Raw genomic sequence first — 22,967 nt, 5'->3', positions numbered from 1 at the left:
CAACATGAAGATAAACTGAAATCAGTTGGAATGTGTCAACTTATTAGACTGGCATAAAGTACAAAAAACAAAAGATACAATGTACCAATCTTATTTTGCAGTGGTTATAGATGGTAATTTTCAGCAAGATGTCAACATAATGCACCAGTACAAGATTTATTATTTACCTTGGAATTAAGTGCTGAAATCTAAGTGTCGGGTTCACAAAAATTTATTGTAAGTCTTGAAGAATTCAGTATACTTATGATTAATCTTAGTTTTTTGTGAAACCAACTTCAGGGTCTCAAACAGAAGAAGGCTAAATACACTTAACCACTCATAAATAATCAATTTCTGTATCGTTTTGAAACTTTGCATGCAATGTAGCATCTGAATATCAAAGATTTATAAGATATGTAAAATGGAAGAATGACATTAGCAAAAAACAAGAATGTGTCCCCAGTACATGGATGCCCCATCTGCACTATCATTTTCTATTTTCAGTGAAAATAGGATAAAATCTCTAATTTGGCATTTAAATTAGAAAGATCATATTAAAGGGAAAATGTTTACTAAGTTTCAAGTTGATTGGATTCAACTTCATCAAAAACTACCTCGATCAAAAACTTTATTCTGTAGTGGAACGAACGAACAAACAAAAGGACGATAAATATAAATGGGGCATAAAAATTAAGCATTATAACAGACCACACCATCCACCAAGACCCAACTTATCTGAAAAGGTAAATATACAAAGACAACCCAGAACAACATACACACATTTTATGTTAGATGTTGTGGAGTAATGAAATTTTATATAACCAGAGAAATAAAATTTTTGATGCCCTGTCTGTGATACTTTAGGGCAATTTTTGTTCTGGTGTGTGTGTCAGTCGTTATTCCATCTGACCATTAGGTCTGTCTCATATCAGGTTTAACTTTCGGGATTAGTTAATTATTGATTACCTCTTGACATATATTTCAAAGGTTGTGTCTGTTCCATTATCAAACTATAAGGTAGATCAACCCTCAAAATTTATTTGTTTTCGGTTAAAGATTATTTTCTTTTTAATCCCTTCTGAAAGACATGCAACATGTTTACGACGGTCATTCTTTTTAAAAACAAACAAAATTGACAATTGTCATAAGTAGATTTCTTCCAATTTTTTTTTCATAAAGCTCCTCTTGTCCAGAGCTATAGGTCATTGATTCAAAATCAAAATTTTGAACAGTTCAATATTTGAAGTTTCTTATTCATTGTTTTGGGTGCTTAAAGACAAATCCCTCTATTGTTTATGCGCATATACAAGCGCAACAGTACTATGCCGTCAGTGGTTTATGACGTCGCGGTTTCCGCGAACTGGAAACGTTTATTAGAGTTATTCCTCTTTGAGCCGATGGAGAGAGTGACAATCGTTTTGATAGGTCACTTTGCCGAGAAAAAAATGAAAATTGTTTTTAAATAATAGACATGTTCCAGAATTGGATAAAATATGAGAATGAAAAGAGAGTCAACTATACAGCAATCTAACAACAAAAAATACACAAAAATGACCGTAAAGAAACGAAATAGAATCTGGATACTCGACAACAAGATGAGCCAATCAATTTATAATATAATACTTTTTTCCTTAATTTTCTACATGTATAGACTTTTGTAGGTTCTTAATTACATCGATATTTTACAAATCATTAAGAAAGTACGAAAATCATCAATCTTTCTGATCATGTCCTCAAAATTCAGTGTATCTTTAGCAATAGGTATGGATATGGCAAATTGCACTGACGTATTTTGAATGTGTACTGCACTTACATTTTTACATGAATATGATAATTAGATTTCAAATAAACACCAACAAAACAGTAACCTAATGACGCATACATGTAAAACAAAGTACATCTAGAGAAGTTAACATATAATCTTCTAACATTGTAGGTTTTTTTATATGACCATTCCGAGTTTGTCCCGATTGTTTGATATTTATGTATAAGGTGCGCATTTTTTGTTTAAAAAAACATAATCGTGTCTGTGTTAAAAAGATGTCGGAATGAAGAATTACAGAGGAATGCATATGGGAAAAAAATAGTTAAAAGGAGATTTGAGAAAAGAGGTCGGACTAGGTTTTATTCATACTCACGGTATGACAGCTGTATGAGTATACTTAGGCTGAGTTTCTAGCAACATTACGGAATATTTCGATATTCATAGATGCCTAAGGATGAGTGATCAAAACAGAAATGGTGTTAATTAGACCCCGTTAACACTTGCACGGAATGAAATAAAATCGATCTCTGAAGAGCATCTCGCGTTTTCGATCTTTTTAAAAGAACTTGTGCGTTTACATTTAGTATGCATTGCATATCTAAAATAATCAGCCTAACCATTTCGTTGACAAAAAATCGTAAAAAATTGAATAAGGAAATATTTGGTTCATTAGATAATTATATGCTTCTGCATTTATTAATATTATATTTGATTAACATGTCATAAGTAATTAAAAAAAAAGAATTGTCAGAAAAAAATTACTTATAACGCTCATTTCGTTTGAAGATGAGTAATCTACAGAAAAAAAAAATACTGAATGGATACAAATGAAAAGATATTGTTTTAAAAAGGTGTACCGAATAACACACGTATAGTAAGAGAACATAGAACGAATAAGTAACAGGGCATCAGTCGAGCACTGAAACGAGTATTTACGCCTTAGAATAGGGTTATTTTATCTCTTAGAACCAATATATAGCATCAGAGACGAGAACAAAAAAGGTGCGACCTATAACAAGCATATTGTAAGCGAATAAGTAGCAGGTCATCGGTCTAATGCTAAAACTTGAACATACGCGCTAATAGATATATTTCACTTTTAAGAACCTATAGCTAACACCAGAGACAAGAAAACAATTGAAAAGATTTGTTTCGTAATAGGTGCAATGTGTTTCAACGTATAAGGAACGAATAAGTAACGGTATCAGTCGAGCGCTGTAACGGGTCCTGTCTCAACTCTGTAACGGGTCCTGTCTCAACTCAGGAGTATGTAATTTAAAGTGGTTGTTGTTTGCAAAAGAGTCACACATTTGTTTTTCATTAATTATTTTTTTTTTATTATTTTCTAGTTTGAATTGTGTTACATTTGACCTTTCGGGACCTTTTATAGTTGTGTATGCGGTATGGGATTTGCTCATTGTTGTAGGCAGTACGGTGACCCATAGTTAATAATTTCCAGTGTCAATTGGTCATTTGTGGAGCATTGTGTTATTTGCAATCATACCACATTTTCTTTTTTTATTTATATATTTTCAGAAGAATGACGCAAAAAACGTCGAATATATTAATTTGGTTTTTATTATCTCCATGGCACGTTTTGTCAAATCATTTGAGAATAAACACTGAAAACATTTTTAAACTGACCATGCGCAGATTTATTTTCATATCTACATAAAACACTTGGAATTTTATATCGATTGATTGATTGAAAAGTCGATCGCGATGTATCTAAAGCGTTTTCACTTGAAGAAAAATCGGTTCATAAAAAAATCGTTCTTTTAAAACTACGTCTGGGGATGTAATGTTTACGTCCGATTGAAGATCGATCTTTCTCCTTTTTGCAATACTAAAGATCGGCGAATGCCGATCTCAGAAATGATCGATCTGTATTGTTATTGGAAACGGAGTCTTAGATTTCTAATGATTTTAAGTAATTATCATCAAAATAAAAAGGAACAACATTCTTAAACGAAATTAAAATTCATGATACCGGAAGCAAAATTCTGTCTTGTCTTTCAGATGTACTTTGATTGAACAATGATATTATATAAAATGTCTTCACTATTTTAAAAAGAATTTCTGTTCAACACGTAAGCACTATGAATAACCTGAAATGAAATGTTCACAGAAGCATTTGTGTGTACTTTTGTACAACGCATTGTTTTTCAACCACCGCATTTATATTACGTGTCTGTGATACTGACTGAAAACTAAGTACTATCATGTGTAGATTACTGTGAATTTATCGTAGTTTAAAACAAACAAACAACAAAACAGCAAATAACGAGAACTGGGTTGTCTCTAATTTGTGAGAATATAGCCTAAAACGGCCGAACGTCTTTCGACGTTGTTTTTAGAATTGGCGCAATGTGTTCCCGCCAATTCAAATTGTTAACCCCTTTTTTGAAATATCTCTTTTTCCATTACGGTGACCCCATCTTTTTATTTCCTTATTTTGTTTAGATATAAACAACGCATATTCTATTGAAGACTCATGGAGAAATTATTGGTCAATTTTTTTTAAACTTATTTTTTTTATAGGTATTTCACAATAAAAAAAGGCGGGAAAACTATTATAGCGACTTATCATTATTATTTTCCATTCAGTAAAGGGTGATATTATTAAAATAGTTTGTATTAACAACTAGGTTAACAAAACAGACAAGTTTTTATTGGATACGGACTTTAAAAAAAATATTACACTGCTATTGACTAGAAGTCCCAATTTGCAAATTCCATGAAAAAGATGGCGTTTTAAATCGAAAACGAGGTCGGTGACCCCATTTTTTTATTTGCTTATTTTAAAGCTTTGACCTAGTCTAAAGTAAAAATAAAATATAAAGAAGATATTATTGGTAGATCTGAATAGAAGGATTTGTCTTTAAAGTGATGTAGAAACTAATTTTACTGGATTCAATCAAAATCATGGACAAGAAGACATAAAATTCATATCTATGCCTGCCACATCCTCCCCAGGAAAGAGTACAGTGGATTCATTATTATTCGTTGGATACCAATTTTCATGGATTTCGTTGATTTAGGTGAACCATCGAAATTAAATGTTCAACAAATGACAAATGTTCTAAAGGCTTGTATAAAGACTACGGCAAAACCACGAAATTAAATGTCCACGAACATGCAAGTTTTTCTTCATCCACGAAAATTGGTGCCCCCGAAAATAAATGAATCCTTAGTATGTATGTTAAATGGTAGTTTACTGTACATAACTATGTCCTCTATGTTTGCTTTTGTCTTTGGGTTTATGCCTCATTGACAAATATTCCATGTCTCCATTTATTCATAGATAAAAACAAAAACATACATTATTAAAATTCATTTAATAACAAAAACACAACACATGCCATGGATAATAAATAGCATTCAACACTTTCATACCCCTCATTTTCACAATAACAACTTACTGTTACCTTGGTAACAGTTCAAAGGTAAATACCAACAGAAATCATAGATTAGGTTTTGATAAACTGTGTACAACTATAACATGATAAGTTCTGATTATGTTCTAAAAATTTCAAAAATGGATTATCTACTAGGCTTTAGTATTACATTAACATAAATTAGTGATAAAATGAACTTCATCTAGAAACTGCATTTCTCTTATATCTCAAAACTAAAAAACATATTTGGGGATTTATAAAAAAAACAACAGGAAAATCTAATAATGTTACTGCATCTTTCTACATATAGACCAAATCTTGTTGATTTACAAAAACCAAAGTTAACATCAAAACATTTCAAGGAATGTATAATGAAGTAAATGGTCGGCGGTAAACAATCATATTTCCATGGTTACAGAATGTCAACTTCTGTTTAATTTCTATTCTATACGACACAAAACTGGTAATTTAAAGAAATATATAATATTTTTTCCCAGACAACTTCATCATAATATATGTCAATTAAAACTTTCATTCAGAATACTAACTGAGGTAAAATTATACATAATGGCAGTAATGAAACAAAGAACAGATTAAAATACCAATAGGTGTTCTATGAAAAACAATAAGGATTCTGAAAATCACCCATTTTACATAATTTCCATGTATGATATTGATAGAAATTGCCATCCGTTACCAAAATGAATAATTTTATCAAACAACCCTATAGAAAATCGAGCTGTGATATAGTGATACTTTGTATGAAAGCTTACATATGACTTTTATCTGGTAAAGTTCATTGTTGTGTTATAAAATTTATAATTAATTTGAGAAATGTCTGTAGGCTAATATTTATTTTTATTCTTTTACAACAGCACTAAAAACTGCTCTGCCTGTTTTTTTTTCTTAACTTTTGAATTTAATTATTAAGCAATTTATAAAGCATAATATACATGTATTACTCGTGCACTGATTAGATACTGATAATACTATCTGCATCAGTCTTTAGAACTATCAGATATATTGTGATTTTTGTGCAATAAGTTGATATATCCTCTAACAAGTATGTAAAACTATTTTAACATAAATAATAAATTACCATTCATCACATTCACTACAAAGTATTAAATATTTCAGAAATATTTACAATTGATTAATAAGCTACATACAGAAGCATAAAATGTAAACAGGACAATTTAATAGAAAAAAGAATTCTTGGCTTTGCCAAATTCATTATTAACGTAAAGACTAAATGCAAAGTTTAGTGTTTAACATGGTAAATCATGTTTAGCATAATTTTTATATCTATGATTAATCATGTTCAGCATGATTTTTTTATCCTATGATTAATCATGTTCAGCATGATTTGTTTATCTTACGATTAATCATGTTTAGCATGATTTATATATCCTATGTCCAACTCTGGAAATTAATATTAAAAAAAGCCAAATAAAACGTTGATAATGAAGAGGGTATAAAAAGGCCACGATTTTGAAAATTAAAGTATGCATCAATTAAATTTCATCCTTAAAATATTTATATTTGTCTGTCAGATATTTCTCCCTGGCAAAATAAATGCTCAATCCTGAAATAATAAAGCATTCTTTCCCTGTACCCCCAAAATTTGTAACTAATTCCTTATTCCCAATAAGTATAAATCCCAAATTCCTCAAAAATAAGGGCCCAATCCTAATGTCCAGAAAAAGGTCCTTCCACCCCTATTAAAAGGTCAATTAATGGCTCTAATCATACTTCCCCCTAACAACTCTAGTCATAATTTTAATTTCTCTGGAATCAATGAACCAAATCAAATCTGTATTACCAGCGCATGATAAAAAATAATGTAATTTCATTTATAACCAAATGACTTACAATAATCTGTACCCACAATATTGAAATGAACTATAATATAGAAATATTTTAGAAAAGACATTATAATCACATATGATAAGAGACACAAAATACACATCACATACCAGTATTTAATATTGCACATTTAAAATATCCACACTTTTGATGTTATACTCAACATTTTACATTATACGAGACAAAATCAAGATCATCCCTTCAAAACCTCATGTGTATGATATCAACTACATCAACAAAAATATAAACAAAGAGTTCATGAAATTGTAATATTCAGCTAGTGACATGAACTTTGACCTTTTTCTTGTAGGTCTGTACTTCTCGAATTATCTATTTATAGTAGCTTTGATTTTAGTCACAGTTCAAAGAAAAACAGTAATTATAACATAATATAATTGATTGATTGATGTTGGGGTTTAACAACATTTTCAACATTCTTGACTATCTCATGGTGTTCAGATTTTATTGGTGACGAAAGCCAGCCAACCACAACCTAAGGCTTTAATTTAATATGAGAATGACTTGTTATTTTTAGCAAACAATTATTGAGAAATATTTATACAAAAAATCTGAAGTATGGGTACATAATTCAGTTTACAAATGTATAAAAATTACAATACTAGAGCAATTTTAATTCATTTGCTTTTACAACAAAGCTTCAAACTATTTGCAAACAAATGACTTAAGTAAACATTAACCCTAAAAGAACCAGAAAAGGATAAAATGTTTGATTTAAAAAAAGCTGTTTCTTTCAGAGATCAAACATTTTGGAATGAAGTTATTAGTATCATTTTTATCACATTTATTTCTGATTATGAGATATTTACAAATGTGGCGATGAAATATGATGTAAATTTTCCTTTGAGGAAGTAATGAATACAGACCTATAGGTATTAGAGACCTTTAACCTAGACCAGGATTTGGTTTCACAACAAAACTTACGACTAAGATTTCTCTTGAGTATAAGGAGTATACTGAATTGTTCATGACTTACGATAAATCTTAATCGTAAGTTTTTTTGTGAAACCGACTCCAGAGCTTAGAAAAATTGTAAGTTAATTTCTTTTTGACTGTGGCATTATCTATATAGCAATGCAAACAACTTTATTCTTTTCTGTGCGTGTTATTTACGATAACTGTGATTTTTGTACTAAAACCTAAACTAATATAATTTTTCTGCAGCTTCATATATCATGAAAAAATGTCAACTGCACACCATTTAATTTCCTAAATTTACAAATAAGGATATTAGGAATAGCAGGAAATGTTTAATTTATCGACACAATAAGTATTAACGATATCCACAGTTTTAAAAAATTACTTGTATTCTTTCTTCCTAAGCAAAATACATCAGATCGATTACTAATATTTTCTTGTGGTTATTTTTCTTTAACTTCTGTACCAACATGATACAATTATGCTGAATTATGCGATTTATTTGACTTGAAAAAGATGGTTATCAAAAGCAAACTAATTTTTCGTGAAGGATTTTTACCTTTACAATTGATGAGCACTATAATTGTGCACCTATACTGAGACAAAACTATTAATTTTGTAAGTATATTTGGTAATTGGTACTACTTGAACAAAATAAATCTTTGTTTTAATAAACTATTATAGTTACAATTAAAACCTCTAAATTTCTATTAAAATTTATATCTGCAAAATCTGTTCAAAATGTTTAGTTTAATTATCATACATTGCAAATATGAAAATCTTGCTGTTTCAATCTCCCTATTTTTTCCCCATTTAACAAATGTCTAAACTGTGAGACCAATAGGAATTACGTTTTCAGCTGACATCACTAACATTTGATGATGATTGGCACCTATATTTTGACTTAAAGCTTTGATGACAATCATCTAACAATAATCTCCCTGAGCTGATCAATGTTACATGATAACTCGTCAGATTTCTAGGAAATCTTTCAACAATGTTTGACGTCTCTTCTCCGCAACATCCATTTGATTTTCTAGGTCCTGAAATAAACAAACAACAATAATAACATATAGTGATTATATCTTTAATATGAGATTTCATATAAAAAATGGCCATTGAAAAATGAAATACAAGTACATGAATTTTAATCAATCCGTAGGGTGCCTGTAATTCAGAGGTTGTCATTAATTGTTGTATATCATAGTACTCTTGAAAATCAAAGATCAGAGTTTTTATATACTATACAGATCCTCAGCGATTCCATAGGTGTAGTCTGAAGTAAATCCTTCAAGTCTCCTTGTTTATATGTGCGACATATGAATTTTTTTTAATTTAAATAGTTTTTTATACTTTCTTTACATTTCAAAAGTGTTCTTTAGCTATTTTTTTCCCTAGGCTTTAGTTTACCTAACAGTAGATTCTTTCAATATCTGTGATAATCAATATTTTTGTTTTCTTGTGCAATTACGACTGTTTGTTATTTTGTATTAATTGTAAAATATAGACATGGATAGGCCATAGTATGTCATATATATGTTGTGTACAAATTGTAATGTTGTTCGAATTTTTTGTACAAGTTATCAGTGTTTTATGAAACTGCTCAACCCAAATGAAGGATGCAAGCTACATTCTTTTGTTTTGATTATTTATGTCTTATTTCCAATACTACACAATACAGTTTATACTGAGCAAAAATATTATTAGAACACAAAAAGACTTTTTAAAGATAGGTTTTTGGTATAAGAAGAAAAATAAAAATTGAATTTAAATTATCCAAGTGTTCTTATTTCCAGTTTGAGGACAAGGAGAATAGCACTAAATGTTAGTTTGAAGTATACAAATTTGAAATTAAGACATTTAATTGATACATATCAGAAGAGAAACTTTTATCACCTGGTGCAAAAAGGTGTGTCAAAAAACTTATAACTTGTACAAAAACCCTGTACAAATTATACTTTTTACAAAGTTTCATCATGTACACAACATATACTCTTCTCCACCATTTTACTTACACTCCCATTAGAATTTTTGACCTTAAATAATTTAAACTGGTATCATTTTGAGGTAAATAGCATTGATGTGATAAAGCTTTCATATGTCTTTCTTTTTGGGATGTGAAATCCTATGATTTTTTTTACCCCTGTGCAGGTGACACGAAGAATAACTAATAAATCTATCAAAATCTTTCCACAACACATACCCCTCTGTCTGTTATTTCTGCTCTTTCTACCTTCCATGATAAGTTTTCTACTTCAGCTTCTAACTGAGCTTGCTGATATTCAAACTGAAAAAGAAATCAGAATGCTTGTTATTAACATAGAATAAAAGCATCATTTATGAAGGCTACTTATCACTATAATTCAGAAAAAACAAGAATGTGTCCATACATTATAGTACATGGATGCCCCACTCGCACTTTCATTTTACATGTTCAGTGGACCGTGAAATTGGGGTCAATAATTTTATTTGGCATTAAAATTAGAAAGATAATATCATAGGGAACATGTGTACTAAGTTTCAAGTTGATTGGAATTCAACTTCATCAAAAACTACCTTGACCAAAGCTTTAACCAAAACTTTAACCTGAGCTTTGCACTATCTTTTTCTATGTTCAGTGGACCGTGAAATTGGGATCAATACTTTAATTAGGCATTAAAATTAGAAAGATCATACCATGGGGAACATGTGTACCAAGTTTCAAGTTGATTAGACTTCAACTTCATCAAAAACTACCTTGACCAAAAACTTTAACCTGAAGCGGGACGCACAGACGAACAAACGCAAGGACAGACGAACACGGATGGACGAACGAATGGAGGCACAGACCAGAAAACATAATGCCCCTCTACTATCATAGGTGGGGCATAAAAATCCATTTACAGGGGATTAAACTGATGATTTTAATAAAAAGTCCATTTATAAGTAAAATAAGGATAAACAAGATTTATTTTTTTATTTCTGGATACTATCTTCCGATTATAAATAAGCTTCTGTCCAAGTTTGGTAGAAATCCGGGATAGTTTAAGGTAAAAAAACATTCTAAATTAAAAGTTTTGTTGAAATTATATACTTACAAGTTGTTTTCTAGCTCCTTTTTCCATAAAGTAGGCATACGGATATGTGTACTGTAATGAGTAACGGCACTGTAAAAGAAAAACAAGTTTCTTGTTATGCAATATGCATGTTCTGTAAATAAAATTATGTACACATATATCATTGGCTACCTTACTAATGATTGAACAAATGATGTCAATGATTCACATTTGAATGAATGGATGGAGAAATATTTTTCTGCAGTATTCTATTAAATCATATGATAGAAAAGTTCCAGTTATGAATATTTCACTTCTTAAGTCAACAAAATGAATTTCAACTTTTAATTATCTTTTTTTTTGGGAGGGAGGAAGGCAAGCAGACATCTATATATAAAGATATTGAAGAAAGTACCAAAATGGTAAAATGAATAGATCAATATCATTTCAAGTATCAATTTTAACTTTGAACATTTTTATAGCAGGTTTTGAATTTTTATATGCTTTTATTTTATATAGAAAGTTGTTTCAATATTCCCAACTTGAACTAAGGGCTGTTTTATTCAAACATACATGGTACCCAGGGGAGGCACTTTAAAAACACAGTGACCACCTATAGAAGCAATTTTAGAGTCCTGCATACCTTTAAAGCCCATTTAACATCCACCCATAGTGGCAAATTAAAGTTGCCTTCCCTGGGTTCCATTTATGTTTTTATGGAACATCCCTAATTAATAATTTCCTATAATTGCCTTATTTTAATATTGCAGTTACAATACACATTTTAAAAAATACCCACTTTTCTGAGAAGACCTGCAGCATCTAACAAGTACTGCCAATCAATCCAGGTGCCAGCATTATTCATCACCTTATCCTGAATTCTGGATGTTATTTTAAGTAATGTTTGCTCCTCTAACTCTAAACTCTTTGAATGATTTTCCCACTGAAACAAATCAATAACATTGTAATGACAATTAAGGCTTATTGAAAGTATAGTTTTGCATTCATAGATATAGACCAAAAACCTTTAAACTTATGCCATATATTAAATTATTAAAGGTAAACAACTGCTATAATTAAACCCAAGAACAAATTAAACTGTTTGGTGCACATTTATATTTCACAATAATTCCCAGATAAAATATTGATTAACTTCTCGGTTTAAATTTTGAGAAACTGAGATAGTTCCAAAACTTCAAATGCTAATATTTGAGGATGGGAATGAGGTCAAATGTGCATAATCTTATTTCAGCCAAATATATTAATCTCACAACTCTTTTAAATTTTATAACTTTTTTCAGAGATGAAATTGTGTGTTGTCTTGTCATGCATCGTTCAGGGTAAATTTCAACCCCTTTGTTTTGTTAGAACACTTCTTCATTTTGAATATAAAAAATAAAACAAATTGCCGGGTCCAAGTTACATTTTCTGGAGTGTTGAGTTATCTCTTAATGATGTGTCTGTTTAATAAACTACCAATATATAGCCCATAATGATACTGTAGATTCAGAAATATTGCGAAAAATGCCACAGGGTGAGTATTGCAAAAATAAGGATTCACATTAATATCTGTAAGCAGATTTTCCTGAAATCATAATCATTAATCTTGCACCATTGTCCATTATCTAGAAATCGCAATCATAAATACACACCTTAATTCCTGAATTTACAATATAAATTGATTGATGAAGTTTTTTTTCAAAATTTCTCATTGAATATCAACTTACTCTTTCAAAATAGAAGAGGTATTTTTTGAGAGCCTCTCTTGCTTGAGCATGAGCTGATTCATTAGCAATGTTAGGATTTTCTTTGTATCTGCTGCATTCATAATACTCGCTGCCATGTGCCTTCCAATCTGAAAAAATCAATAATTATCTTAAAACATTCAGACTTCACTATAAATATTTTTAGTTATACTTTAATTTGGAGTAATGTTAGATCTGAGATTTGATAACCTAAACAAGTCTCTCTGTCTATCAGCTGAGTATATAAAAACCTTTCTCTAATTTTTGTGCTATTTTCACATTTCCTGACTGGTGTGAGAAAAATATTTCTCCTCACTAGTGAAAAATCTGTTCTCGGCAAATGATTAGTCGAAATTTGATTATGACGTCTAAATGTTTTGTTTTCTTTTGAATTTTCCTATTGTGACGTCATGAAAACAGGCGACCATGCCTGATGACGTCGCATATAAAGAACACAAGTTTCTGAAAATCTTTGAAAAAGAAAGATAAAAATCATTAGAGAAACAGATTCCTACACTATAACTCGTGTATTATGATATTTCTCCACTCTTGACAGTTAAATTTTAGTTATTTAAAGAGCTCGGCAAGCCTCGCGCTTTAAATAATAAAATTTAACTGTCTCGAGTGGAGAAATATTGTAATACACTTGTTGCAGTGTAGGAATCTATATATATCACTTGAGTACTGTGAGATTAAAAATGATCATATTAAAGAAAGATCAAAGAAATTAGCAATAAATTATAGAATAACTTAAAAATAAATAAAGTTAAAGATATAAACAAGAATAAAACTTACCTCCTAAACACATCCAACAAAAGTCATGTTTACACTTTGTACATTGCTGAAATATGATTGAACAAATTATTTACATGTAGTTTCCTTTCTCATTTTTTTCTATTATTTTCAGAGTTTAACTTTTGTGTTGAAGCATTGTTATTTTTTTCATATCAAAAATGATTGCTCAGAAAATTTGTTATAAATGAACTCTGTTTCAATTCATTGTTTCAGAATCAGATCATAACCAAGTGCTCTGCAGGATGCAGCTTTGTACGACTGCAGATGTCGAACCCTGAACAATTGGGCACAACAGTCAAGCTTGATACAGCTCTGAATTTGGATTGTGACAAAATTTTTGACATAATATGAGTTTCTGACACAAAACAAATGTCAAGATCTTACAAATCTATTGCACAATATTGTGCAGTCAAAGATTTCTTCTTCAAACTTGTAAAAAATTTGGAATTTGAGAAATTTGGAGAGAAAAAAAATTGAAAACTACTACCACCCCCCTTTTTTTGCAATTAGTCAAAACCAGACATTTCTTTATACATAATTTACAACTAGTGTAAAGGAGGTAAATCTGAACATACCCAACAATGCATGTTAAATGTTTCTGAATTACCTCGTTTACACTGCTTTTAAATTGTCTTAATTGTCCATTGACCAGAAAAACCTAGTTTCCCCTTTTTTTGCCCCTAATTCCAATACCTTTAAAACCATAACCCCCCAAAGTTAATACTAACCATCCCTATATGGTATGGACAAGGATCTGGAAATTTTTTCACCTAATTTCGGTCATTTTCATATAACTTAAAAGTTGGTGCCCCTTTTCAAAAACAGATTGTCAAAATCTCATTACTGCATGAGTATGCACCTATTCGTAGCATCAACGAACTTGTTTAACTGTTGCATCGCGTTTACTTCATGATTTGTCCTACCATTTTCCTAAAATCGATCAAGAGCAATTAAGGGAAGGCAACAGTTTAAGAATAAAATGATTTTAATGACTCAAAATCGTAATTTTCTCAGTCATCGCTTACGTTTCTTTCGATTCTGAAGTCGAAATTCAAACCGGATGTAATGCGACAATACTAAAACGAACAATTCCGGACTTATTCCCGGGATTAGTTTTGTTTATCAAATTCACAGGAAAACATCGTTTTTTTTTTAAAATATTTTACCTTTAATAGTGTAAGAATATTAATGAAAATAGTTGCACTTGCTTTATTTAGCAAGAAATCATTTTAAATTTACGATTTAGTGTAAAATCTGCGGAAGAGAATTTTAGGCATGCGTATCATAGCACGTGTGTTAGTAGTGAAAAAAATCTTTTTTCTACGTAAATTAAATCAAATTTTAATTTAATTTTAAATCATAATTGACAATTGTCTTAGCTGAAAAGTAATTAAATAATGAAGACAGTTGGTATTGAATTTTAATTTCTTTATAATATTAGTTCGGAGCTTGTGATTAATAGCCAGGTGTGAATTAAAAACACAGGTAAAAGAGATTAGCGATCATTAGCCAATAGCTCCCTGAGGCATTAATATAGCTATAAGAAGGGCCCTCAGGATTATAACACTTTACTGGAGTGGCAGTTTAACTACATACAAGAGGCTGTCACAACGACAGCAAACCGGATTTATTAACATTTATTTGTGTCCTGGCAATATCACAAGAACCATTACTGATGAATGGTGAAAGTGAAAATCGTCAATATCAAATTTGACCTCCATTTTGTCATCAGTATCAACATATTAAAATTTGAAAAGCTTAGATTGAATGGTTCATGAGTAAATGCAACAACGTGAATGGAAACGCCATTTTACGATTTTTCAAGAACCATAACTCCTGAACGGTAAAAGTCAAAATCGTCATTATTGAACTTGACCTCTATTTTGTCATCAGTAACAACATATTAAAATTTCAAAAGCTTTGGTTGAATGGTTCATGAGAAAATGCACGGACACGACGGGAAACACCATTTTTCAATCTTTCAAGAACCATAACTCCTGAACGGTAAAAGTCAAAATCGTCATTATTGAACTTGACTTCCATTTTGTCATCAGTAACAGCATATTAAAATTTCGGAAGCTTTGGTAGAACAGTTCATGCATAAATGCACGGACACAACTGGAAACTCCATTTTTCAATCTTTCAAGAACCATAACTCCTGAACGGTAAAAGTCAAATTCGTCATTATTGAACTTGACCTCCATTCTGTCATTAGTAACAACATATTAAAATTTGGGAAGCTTTGGTAGAACGGTTCATGCGTAAATGCACGGACACGACTGAAAACTCCATTTTTCAATCTTTCAAGAACCATAACTCCTGAACAGTAAAAGTCAAAATCGCCATTATTGAACTTGACCTTCGAATAGTTGTCAGTAATAACATATTAAAGTTTTAAAAGCTTTGGTTGAACGGTTCATGAGTTAATGCACGGACAACATTTGATTGCCGCCCGCCCGCCCGCCCGACAGCCCAACCGCCCGGCCGCCCGCCGTACATCCCCAAATCAATAACCGACATTTTTGTCACAAAAATCCGGTTAAAAATCGATAACAAAACAAAAATATGTTTAAAATGGCGATTTGAAACTCAATCTCAACGAAATGACCGAAATTATTTCTGTTGAAAAATAAAATTTGACCTAAATCCCAATAAATGATTTAGGACTTTTGAGTTTCCAGATCGGTCATGTCTGGCATATATGACCGTTTCCGGACCCTTGGGTATGGAACCTTGTAGTATAATTTCAGAGATATTATACACTCAAACACAAGTTATGGACTGGAATCTACAAAAATGCTTATATGGGCCCATTTTTTTACCCCAAATTCCTAAACCTTTGGAACCATAACCCCCAAAATCACTCCAAAACTTCTACCTGTGGTATTAAACATTTTGGTACAATTCCAGAGCAATTGAAATACTAATACACAAGTTGATATCCTGAAAGTAGAAAAATGCCTGTTTTGGGCCCTTTTGGGCCCCAAATTCCAAAACAGTTGGAACCATCATCCCCAAAATCAATCCCAACCTTTCTTTTAAGGTATTGAACCTTTTTTTTAAATTTCATAAAGATCCATTCACTTAAACTAAAGTTATTGTCCGGACACCAAATGTGTCTTTGGACGATGTAGACGACGACGACATCATATCATTATACGAATGCAATTTTTTTTGCGGTCGTATGAAAATGAAGTTATTTGGTTAAATATTCAGTGTTTAGGAAACGTGTCTATCCTTTTTGTTTTGAAATACCTTTCAACTGGGTGAAATGTAGTCCAAATAATTATGACGTCTGGCAAGGCTATTTCAATTTTTTTCTGGGACGCCTTCCTACGACTTCATAACGCTGAAGTCATTATTTACGTCTGGAGTCAAATTTTTGGGGGAACTTTGAGACCTAATTTTGACATAAAATTTTCCTTGCAGGTTTAAAATTTTTACGTAGTAACAAAAAAATTAGAATAGCCTTGCTAGATGTCATAATTATTTGGACTAGGTGAAATGTAACCTAGAGTAAAATTCTGGAACTGTGTGTGAAGTTGAAAATTAATAAAGATAAACATATTTAGTAATAATAAAATATACAATAAAAAAATTCAAAATGATAAACCATGTTGTGCATTATTTTCCATGAATGACACTTAGATCCATTTGTCATTCAGAACAATAAAATAAGTTTGACGTACTAAGATCATGTAACCAATTACATATTCAGTTTCAAGCATAACACTAACGACAAAATTATTAAATATGGTTGTGTAAATATGAGTGAAATCTACAACTTCTCTATTAACCATTAATAAAAGTTATTGTACAATTCAGTCACTATATTTAAGATACAGAATTATGTATGCTTAAATTGTAATTCTTACCACATGATTACAACCTCCATTTTTCTCTATACAAACATGGCACTTTGGACACTGAAAAAGAAAATCTTTCAAAATACAATTATCTGCTGAGTAGCTGTTAGTAAATTTTTTCATGTGGATTTAAATATTTTTTTTTTTAGATCATTTACTCAAACTGTCAAATTAATTTGAAATAAAATGCTTTGCTGAAGTTAAACCCTAAACAGTTGAGGCAAATTTGGACACAATATTCAAGCTTGATACTGTCTGAATTTGGATTGTGATAAAAATTTTGATACAAAACAAAAAAACATGTCAAGATCTTACAAACCTATTGTGAATACTGTGCAATTAAATTTTTTTTCTTGAAACTTTTGAAAAATTTGGAATTTGAAAAAAAATTTGAACTCCTTAAAAAATTTGAACGCCTTAAAAAAGTTAACCCCCCCCCCCCTTGGAGCAATTACCCCCACACTCAATTCCAAACTTTCCTTTCAAGTATGGAACCTTGTAGTACAATTTCAGGGATTTCCATACACTTCACAGGAAACTAGTAAAATGATTGTTTTTGGCCCTTTTTGGCCCATTACCACTTCATGAATGAGGCAAGCCATTCCAAGCCTTCTTCTTGTGATATGGAACCTTGTTGTACCAATGTAAGAGAGATCCATACACTTACACACAAGTTATTCTCCAGAAACTACAAAATTGCTTGTTTTTGTCCCTTCTTTGGTCCTTAATTCCTAAACTGTTGGCACCATAACCCCCAAAATAAATCCAAACCTTCTACTTATGGTATTAAACATTCTGGTGCAATTTCAGAGCAATTGAAATACTTATACACAATTTATTCTCTGGAAAGTCTAAAAACACTTGTTTAAGGCCCCTTATTCCTATAGGTTGCATTTCTGTAAATTTTGACAATGCAATTTCCCACAGGAACTCCTTTTACAACTAAAACTGTACCACTTTTACTATGAAGTTTTGAAAAAAATCTTATCCTAGAATTGAAAGTTCATATGCACTACAATTTTTTTCAAAGGTCAAAATATAGGGCTGTGCAATCATATTTTCAAGTTTATATGCCCTGAACTTCTCACAGTTTAAACTACCCCTACCTCGAATAAAAGGTTACCACAGATTTCAATGTAAACAATATGCACATGTATATTTACTGGTAACATTCCAGAGTTCTGTCTCTATGAGATGGAACACAGAGATCACAACTGGGAACCAGTATGTAAACAAAATTAATTTTCTATGAATATTCTAAATCTCCCCAAAAGAGGCCTGGTTTGAGAAACAGCTGTATTTACAAAGTGCAAGCTATACGGCTTGGGCCACCATCCCCAAAATCAATCCCAATTTGTTGTTTGAGCCTTCTTATAAAATTTCATAGAGATCCATTCACTTAAGCTTAACTTATTGTTGGGAAACCAAATGTGTCTTCGGATGCAGACGCAGATGACATTGCAGACGATGACAACATCATACCATTATATGATCTAAAAAAATTTGCTGTCATATAATTATAGATTTAATTTATATGTAAGACAACTTTCAGAGGGGTTTTCTCTAATCTTATGTGCTTTTTATACAAATGTTCACATATTTTGATAGAAATCCAATCATTAATATTTCACAAAAATATAAATGCACTACTTTTTCAATTTTTCTGTATATTTAAGAGTTAACTTACATCTTTAGTATTTGCACTGATATAATTAGCTGTTTCTGAGTCATCAGCACATTTAGTCAGCCATTTCTTTATTGTACCACAGTCTGTAGGACAATGGTAATCTATACCACATTTAAAACTGCAAATAAAATATCAATAAAGTCATATGAAAGAAGTGACTGGTGAAAAATAATGTTTATTCAATTCTTGAACTGATGCATGTAAATTTCATAAACTTAGTCCTCTATGCACGAATTTGTTCTTTTTTAAGCATCCATATTGCATCATCATCAAAAAAAATTCTCAGTCTGTTATGATGTGAAAATATGGCAGCTAATTAATTGTCGTGTTTTGAAGCTGTACTTATTATTACCTAAGTAATTAAACAATCAACAAAGAACCATGGATATTTTAGCATGTGCATAACATGTACAATAAGATAGTAGTTTATTTCAATGACAGATCCATGTGTATTGCGACCAGAATTTTACAAGAAAAGTCACGCTGAGTTCACTGCATACAAAAAACATAATCAGCAAATTGTTTACTGGAAACAAACAATTAAAAAAAAAAGTAAATTTCTTCTAAATTTGGACAAATTATAGAATTTTCTTGAGAAAAAAGTTAATGCACAAATAAGTTTTATAATAAAAACTAGCCATTAAGTTATAAAAAAACACGTGCATAATTTTTTTTAATTGGAAGTTTCACATATTTGCCAAAGGAGTAGGTTCAGTAAGACCCCTTTTTGGCCCCAAAATATAGCAGTTTTACAAAATTGTTAGAATTTAAACTATTAGTTATTTATTGGACAGAAGAATGGTTCTGCTACATAAATATGGCCTGTTTATGACAATACAATGCACAAATATCAGGTACTAGCACCATTAAGTCATGCTAAATTACTGAAATCGTCACTATTCTATCATTTTAGGTAAATTTTAGACGGTTTTCGTGTAAAACAAAAGTGGCCGCATTCGTGTTCATCCTCAATATTGAAATGTAAGTTGTATTTGATAATAATACATAACATATATAAAGGTTGAGGATGAACACGGATGCGGCCACTTTCATTTTTGACAAAAACCATCTAAAAAGTGATATTTTTCGGCATATTTTGTAGATTTTTCATATTTGACCTTGAATCAGATTGTTTTTAATGACTAAATCAGTTAAAATCTTTCACATAAACTAATTGATTCCAATGAAATAGACACTTAAGTGTTTAAAAAGTGTTCAAAATCGTATGTCAGATGAACCTGAAATTTGAGGCCAAAATCGGTCCTTACCGGACCTACTCCTTTCATTGTTGAATATACTGTTGACTGAGGAAAATCAATTTTCAAGGCAATACTTTAGTGTAACAAGAAAATGGATAATTAAAGATATAATTTATATGTGAATGTAAAACAGCAAATTCTATAAATGTGATTCGGGGACATGAAATAAATACTACATCTTTATAATTTGAAATAAAAATCTTGTCCAGCTGATGTGTGACCTATTAGATGATTGATTGTTGTTTGCTAATTTTCCAGTGGCAAGATTTTATACCATTATACCTTGCATACCAACTACAACATCAGTGATATACACACATACTTACCAAAATATAGTTTTACACTGTCCACATTCTACTTTTTTGGCTTTGTTTTCCTTTGCTCTGACTATGACTGAACAATTAGGACCAGGACAAAACCTCAGCTGTGGGTGTCCCTAAAATTAGAAGTTCACATTACAACTGGGGAAGAAGAGAAAATTCGTTTTAAAATTATGACAAATTTCATATTAATAAATCTTATAGGATCTACTAAGCTTTAGAGTAAAAAAAAATTGGAAATATCTATGACAAAACCAGATACTTTTTTTTCTTTTAAGTATATTTTATATTAACTGTCTGGAATATAAATTGAAAAATAAATTGAAATGGACATATTTGTTTTTTTTGCTGTAGAATAGAAAGAAATATATTGAATTTTGAATGTTGGCCTACGTAAACTGGAGGTTTTGATGTCAAAAATTGAGAATTTCTGGTAGTAGAAATAAGTTGGTCGTAACTTGCAACAGCTGTTTTTGTGTACTACTGAGTTTGCGCTAAAGATAGATATATTGCGATTATACTGGTTGACGATGGTAGGACATCATATTAGAATTATTTGTTTAGTTTTTACTTACTTCAATATGATCTGTAAATGACCTTGTAGAATATCTGTCTCTAAAGTCTGGTTTACTGAGAGCACTACAAATAAAATCTTCAGGTACCAGTATATTACAGTCTTTCTCCATACACTCTATCCCTGTCAAGTAAAGATTTGTCAATCATAAGCTTAAATATACAAGTCACAATGTAAAATATTCAACTCAATATTTTGACAAACAAAACCATGTCTTGAATCCAAATTAATGGAGCAGTGTGTTTGTGTTTCTATCATTCTAAACAAGAGTAAGACATCTATCTTCAACAATGTAAATTTGACTAAAAATGAATATTAAAGTAACATTGTAATTTTTTAATGCTTTAGACATAAATTTAATGTGTAAACTATTTTTTTGGGGTTTATTTAAGCTCCAGAAAACAGTAAAGACCTTTCTGTCCCATTTTAAGATTTGGTTTTAATTTTTTTTAAAAGATTGCAAAGTTTAATGTATCCTATAAATAATACCTGTAGTGATTCCTTGTTGAATTTGGATTTGGAAGAAACTATCCCAGCACTCTTTACAGAACTGGTGTCCACATGAAATACTATACATCTGATCCTTCTGTACAGTCAAGTAACACACAGGACAGGTACGATAATTACTGAAACAGGTATCCTGAAATATACAACACACTGTTAATACACACAGGACAAGTACGATAATTACTGAAACAGGTATCCTGAAATATACAACTCACAGTTAATACACACAGGACAGGTACAATAATTACTAAAACAGGTATCCTGAAATATACAACACACTGTTAATACACAGGACAGGTATGATAATTACTGAAACAGGTATCCTGAAATATACAACTCACTGTTAATACACACAGGACAGGTACGATAATTACTAAAACAGGTATCCTGAAATATACAACTCACTGTTAATACACAGGACAGGTATGATAATTACCAAAACAGGTATCCTGAAATATACAACACACTGTTAATACACACAGGACAGGTATGATAATTACTAAAACAGGTATCCTGAAATATACAACACACCGTTAATACACACAGGACAGGTATGATAATTACTAAAACAGGTATCCTGAAATATACAACACACTGTTAATACACACAGGACAGGTATGATAATTACTAAAACAGGTATCCTGAAATATACAACAGACTGTAAATACTATTTTATTAACATTCTGTTGTATATTTCAGGATACCTGTTTCTATATACAATAATTACCAAAAGCAGGTGTCATAAATGAGAGGCAAACAGTAACAAATGGACATTCAATACACAACAAGTTAACAGACAAAACATGAGATAGGATTGGGATAGTAATTTCCAAATAAGGTATTTATGAAATATTTCATGGCAGCTGTCGATTTGTATTCAATTAACCATGGGTTGGGCATTTATATTCGATTTATCTCACCCTGAGCGTAAGGGAGGGTTAAAAAATGTAAAATTCTAATAAAAATGCCCAACCACGGTTAAATGAAAACAAATCTAGGGTGCCATGAATTATTTAGATTCTTATGGGACAAATTCATTAATTTTGTTAACCTTGAAAGCCCTATACATATGATACTGTTTTGGCTGTTCCGTTTTACCCAATTTTGATAATATTAGTAATATTATATAAATCAATAATTTTTTTTAATCATGCTTTTCACTTATATATTTTCTTTCAATGTAGTTTTGTTCGTTCTGGGGCGTTCAAGAGGCTTTAAAACCCTGGTATTTACAT

General features: G+C 30.8%; 1 protein-coding gene across 4 annotated transcripts in view; it reads right to left on the bottom strand.

The window, feature by feature from the left end:
- Positions 1–5,067: 5,067 nt before the first annotated feature.
- Positions 5,068–22,967, bottom strand: part of LOC143085407 (putative E3 ubiquitin-protein ligase ariadne-2) — a 29,024-nt gene continuing 11,124 nt past the window's right edge. For all 4 annotated transcript variants that reach the window (XM_076261753.1, XM_076261741.1, XM_076261762.1 and 1 more), the window contains exons 5-15: positions 21,715–21,865; positions 21,227–21,348; positions 20,658–20,767; positions 19,073–19,190; positions 17,395–17,445; positions 13,520–13,565; positions 12,707–12,834; positions 11,779–11,922; positions 11,022–11,090; positions 10,148–10,231; positions 5,068–8,987 (exon numbers count right to left, since the gene is read on the bottom strand). In XM_076261753.1, the coding sequence (XP_076117868.1) occupies positions 8,916–8,987; positions 10,148–10,231; positions 11,022–11,090; positions 11,779–11,922; positions 12,707–12,834; positions 13,520–13,565; positions 17,395–17,445; positions 19,073–19,190; positions 20,658–20,767; positions 21,227–21,348; positions 21,715–21,865 (1,095 nt within the window). In that variant the 3' untranslated portion in view covers positions 5,068–8,915. The remainder of the gene's footprint in view (positions 8,988–10,147; positions 10,232–11,021; positions 11,091–11,778; positions 11,923–12,706; positions 12,835–13,519; positions 13,566–17,394; positions 17,446–19,072; positions 19,191–20,657; positions 20,768–21,226; positions 21,349–21,714; positions 21,866–22,967) is intronic.

The sequence above is a fragment of the Mytilus galloprovincialis genome, chromosome 1, assembly GCF_965363235.1.
Source record: "Mytilus galloprovincialis chromosome 1, xbMytGall1.hap1.1, whole genome shotgun sequence".
In the NCBI taxonomy this organism is placed as follows: domain Eukaryota; kingdom Metazoa; phylum Mollusca; class Bivalvia; order Mytilida; family Mytilidae; genus Mytilus; species Mytilus galloprovincialis.
The sequence above is the reverse complement of the archived record's forward strand: the minus strand, read 5'-3'. Positions and strand labels throughout refer to the sequence as shown.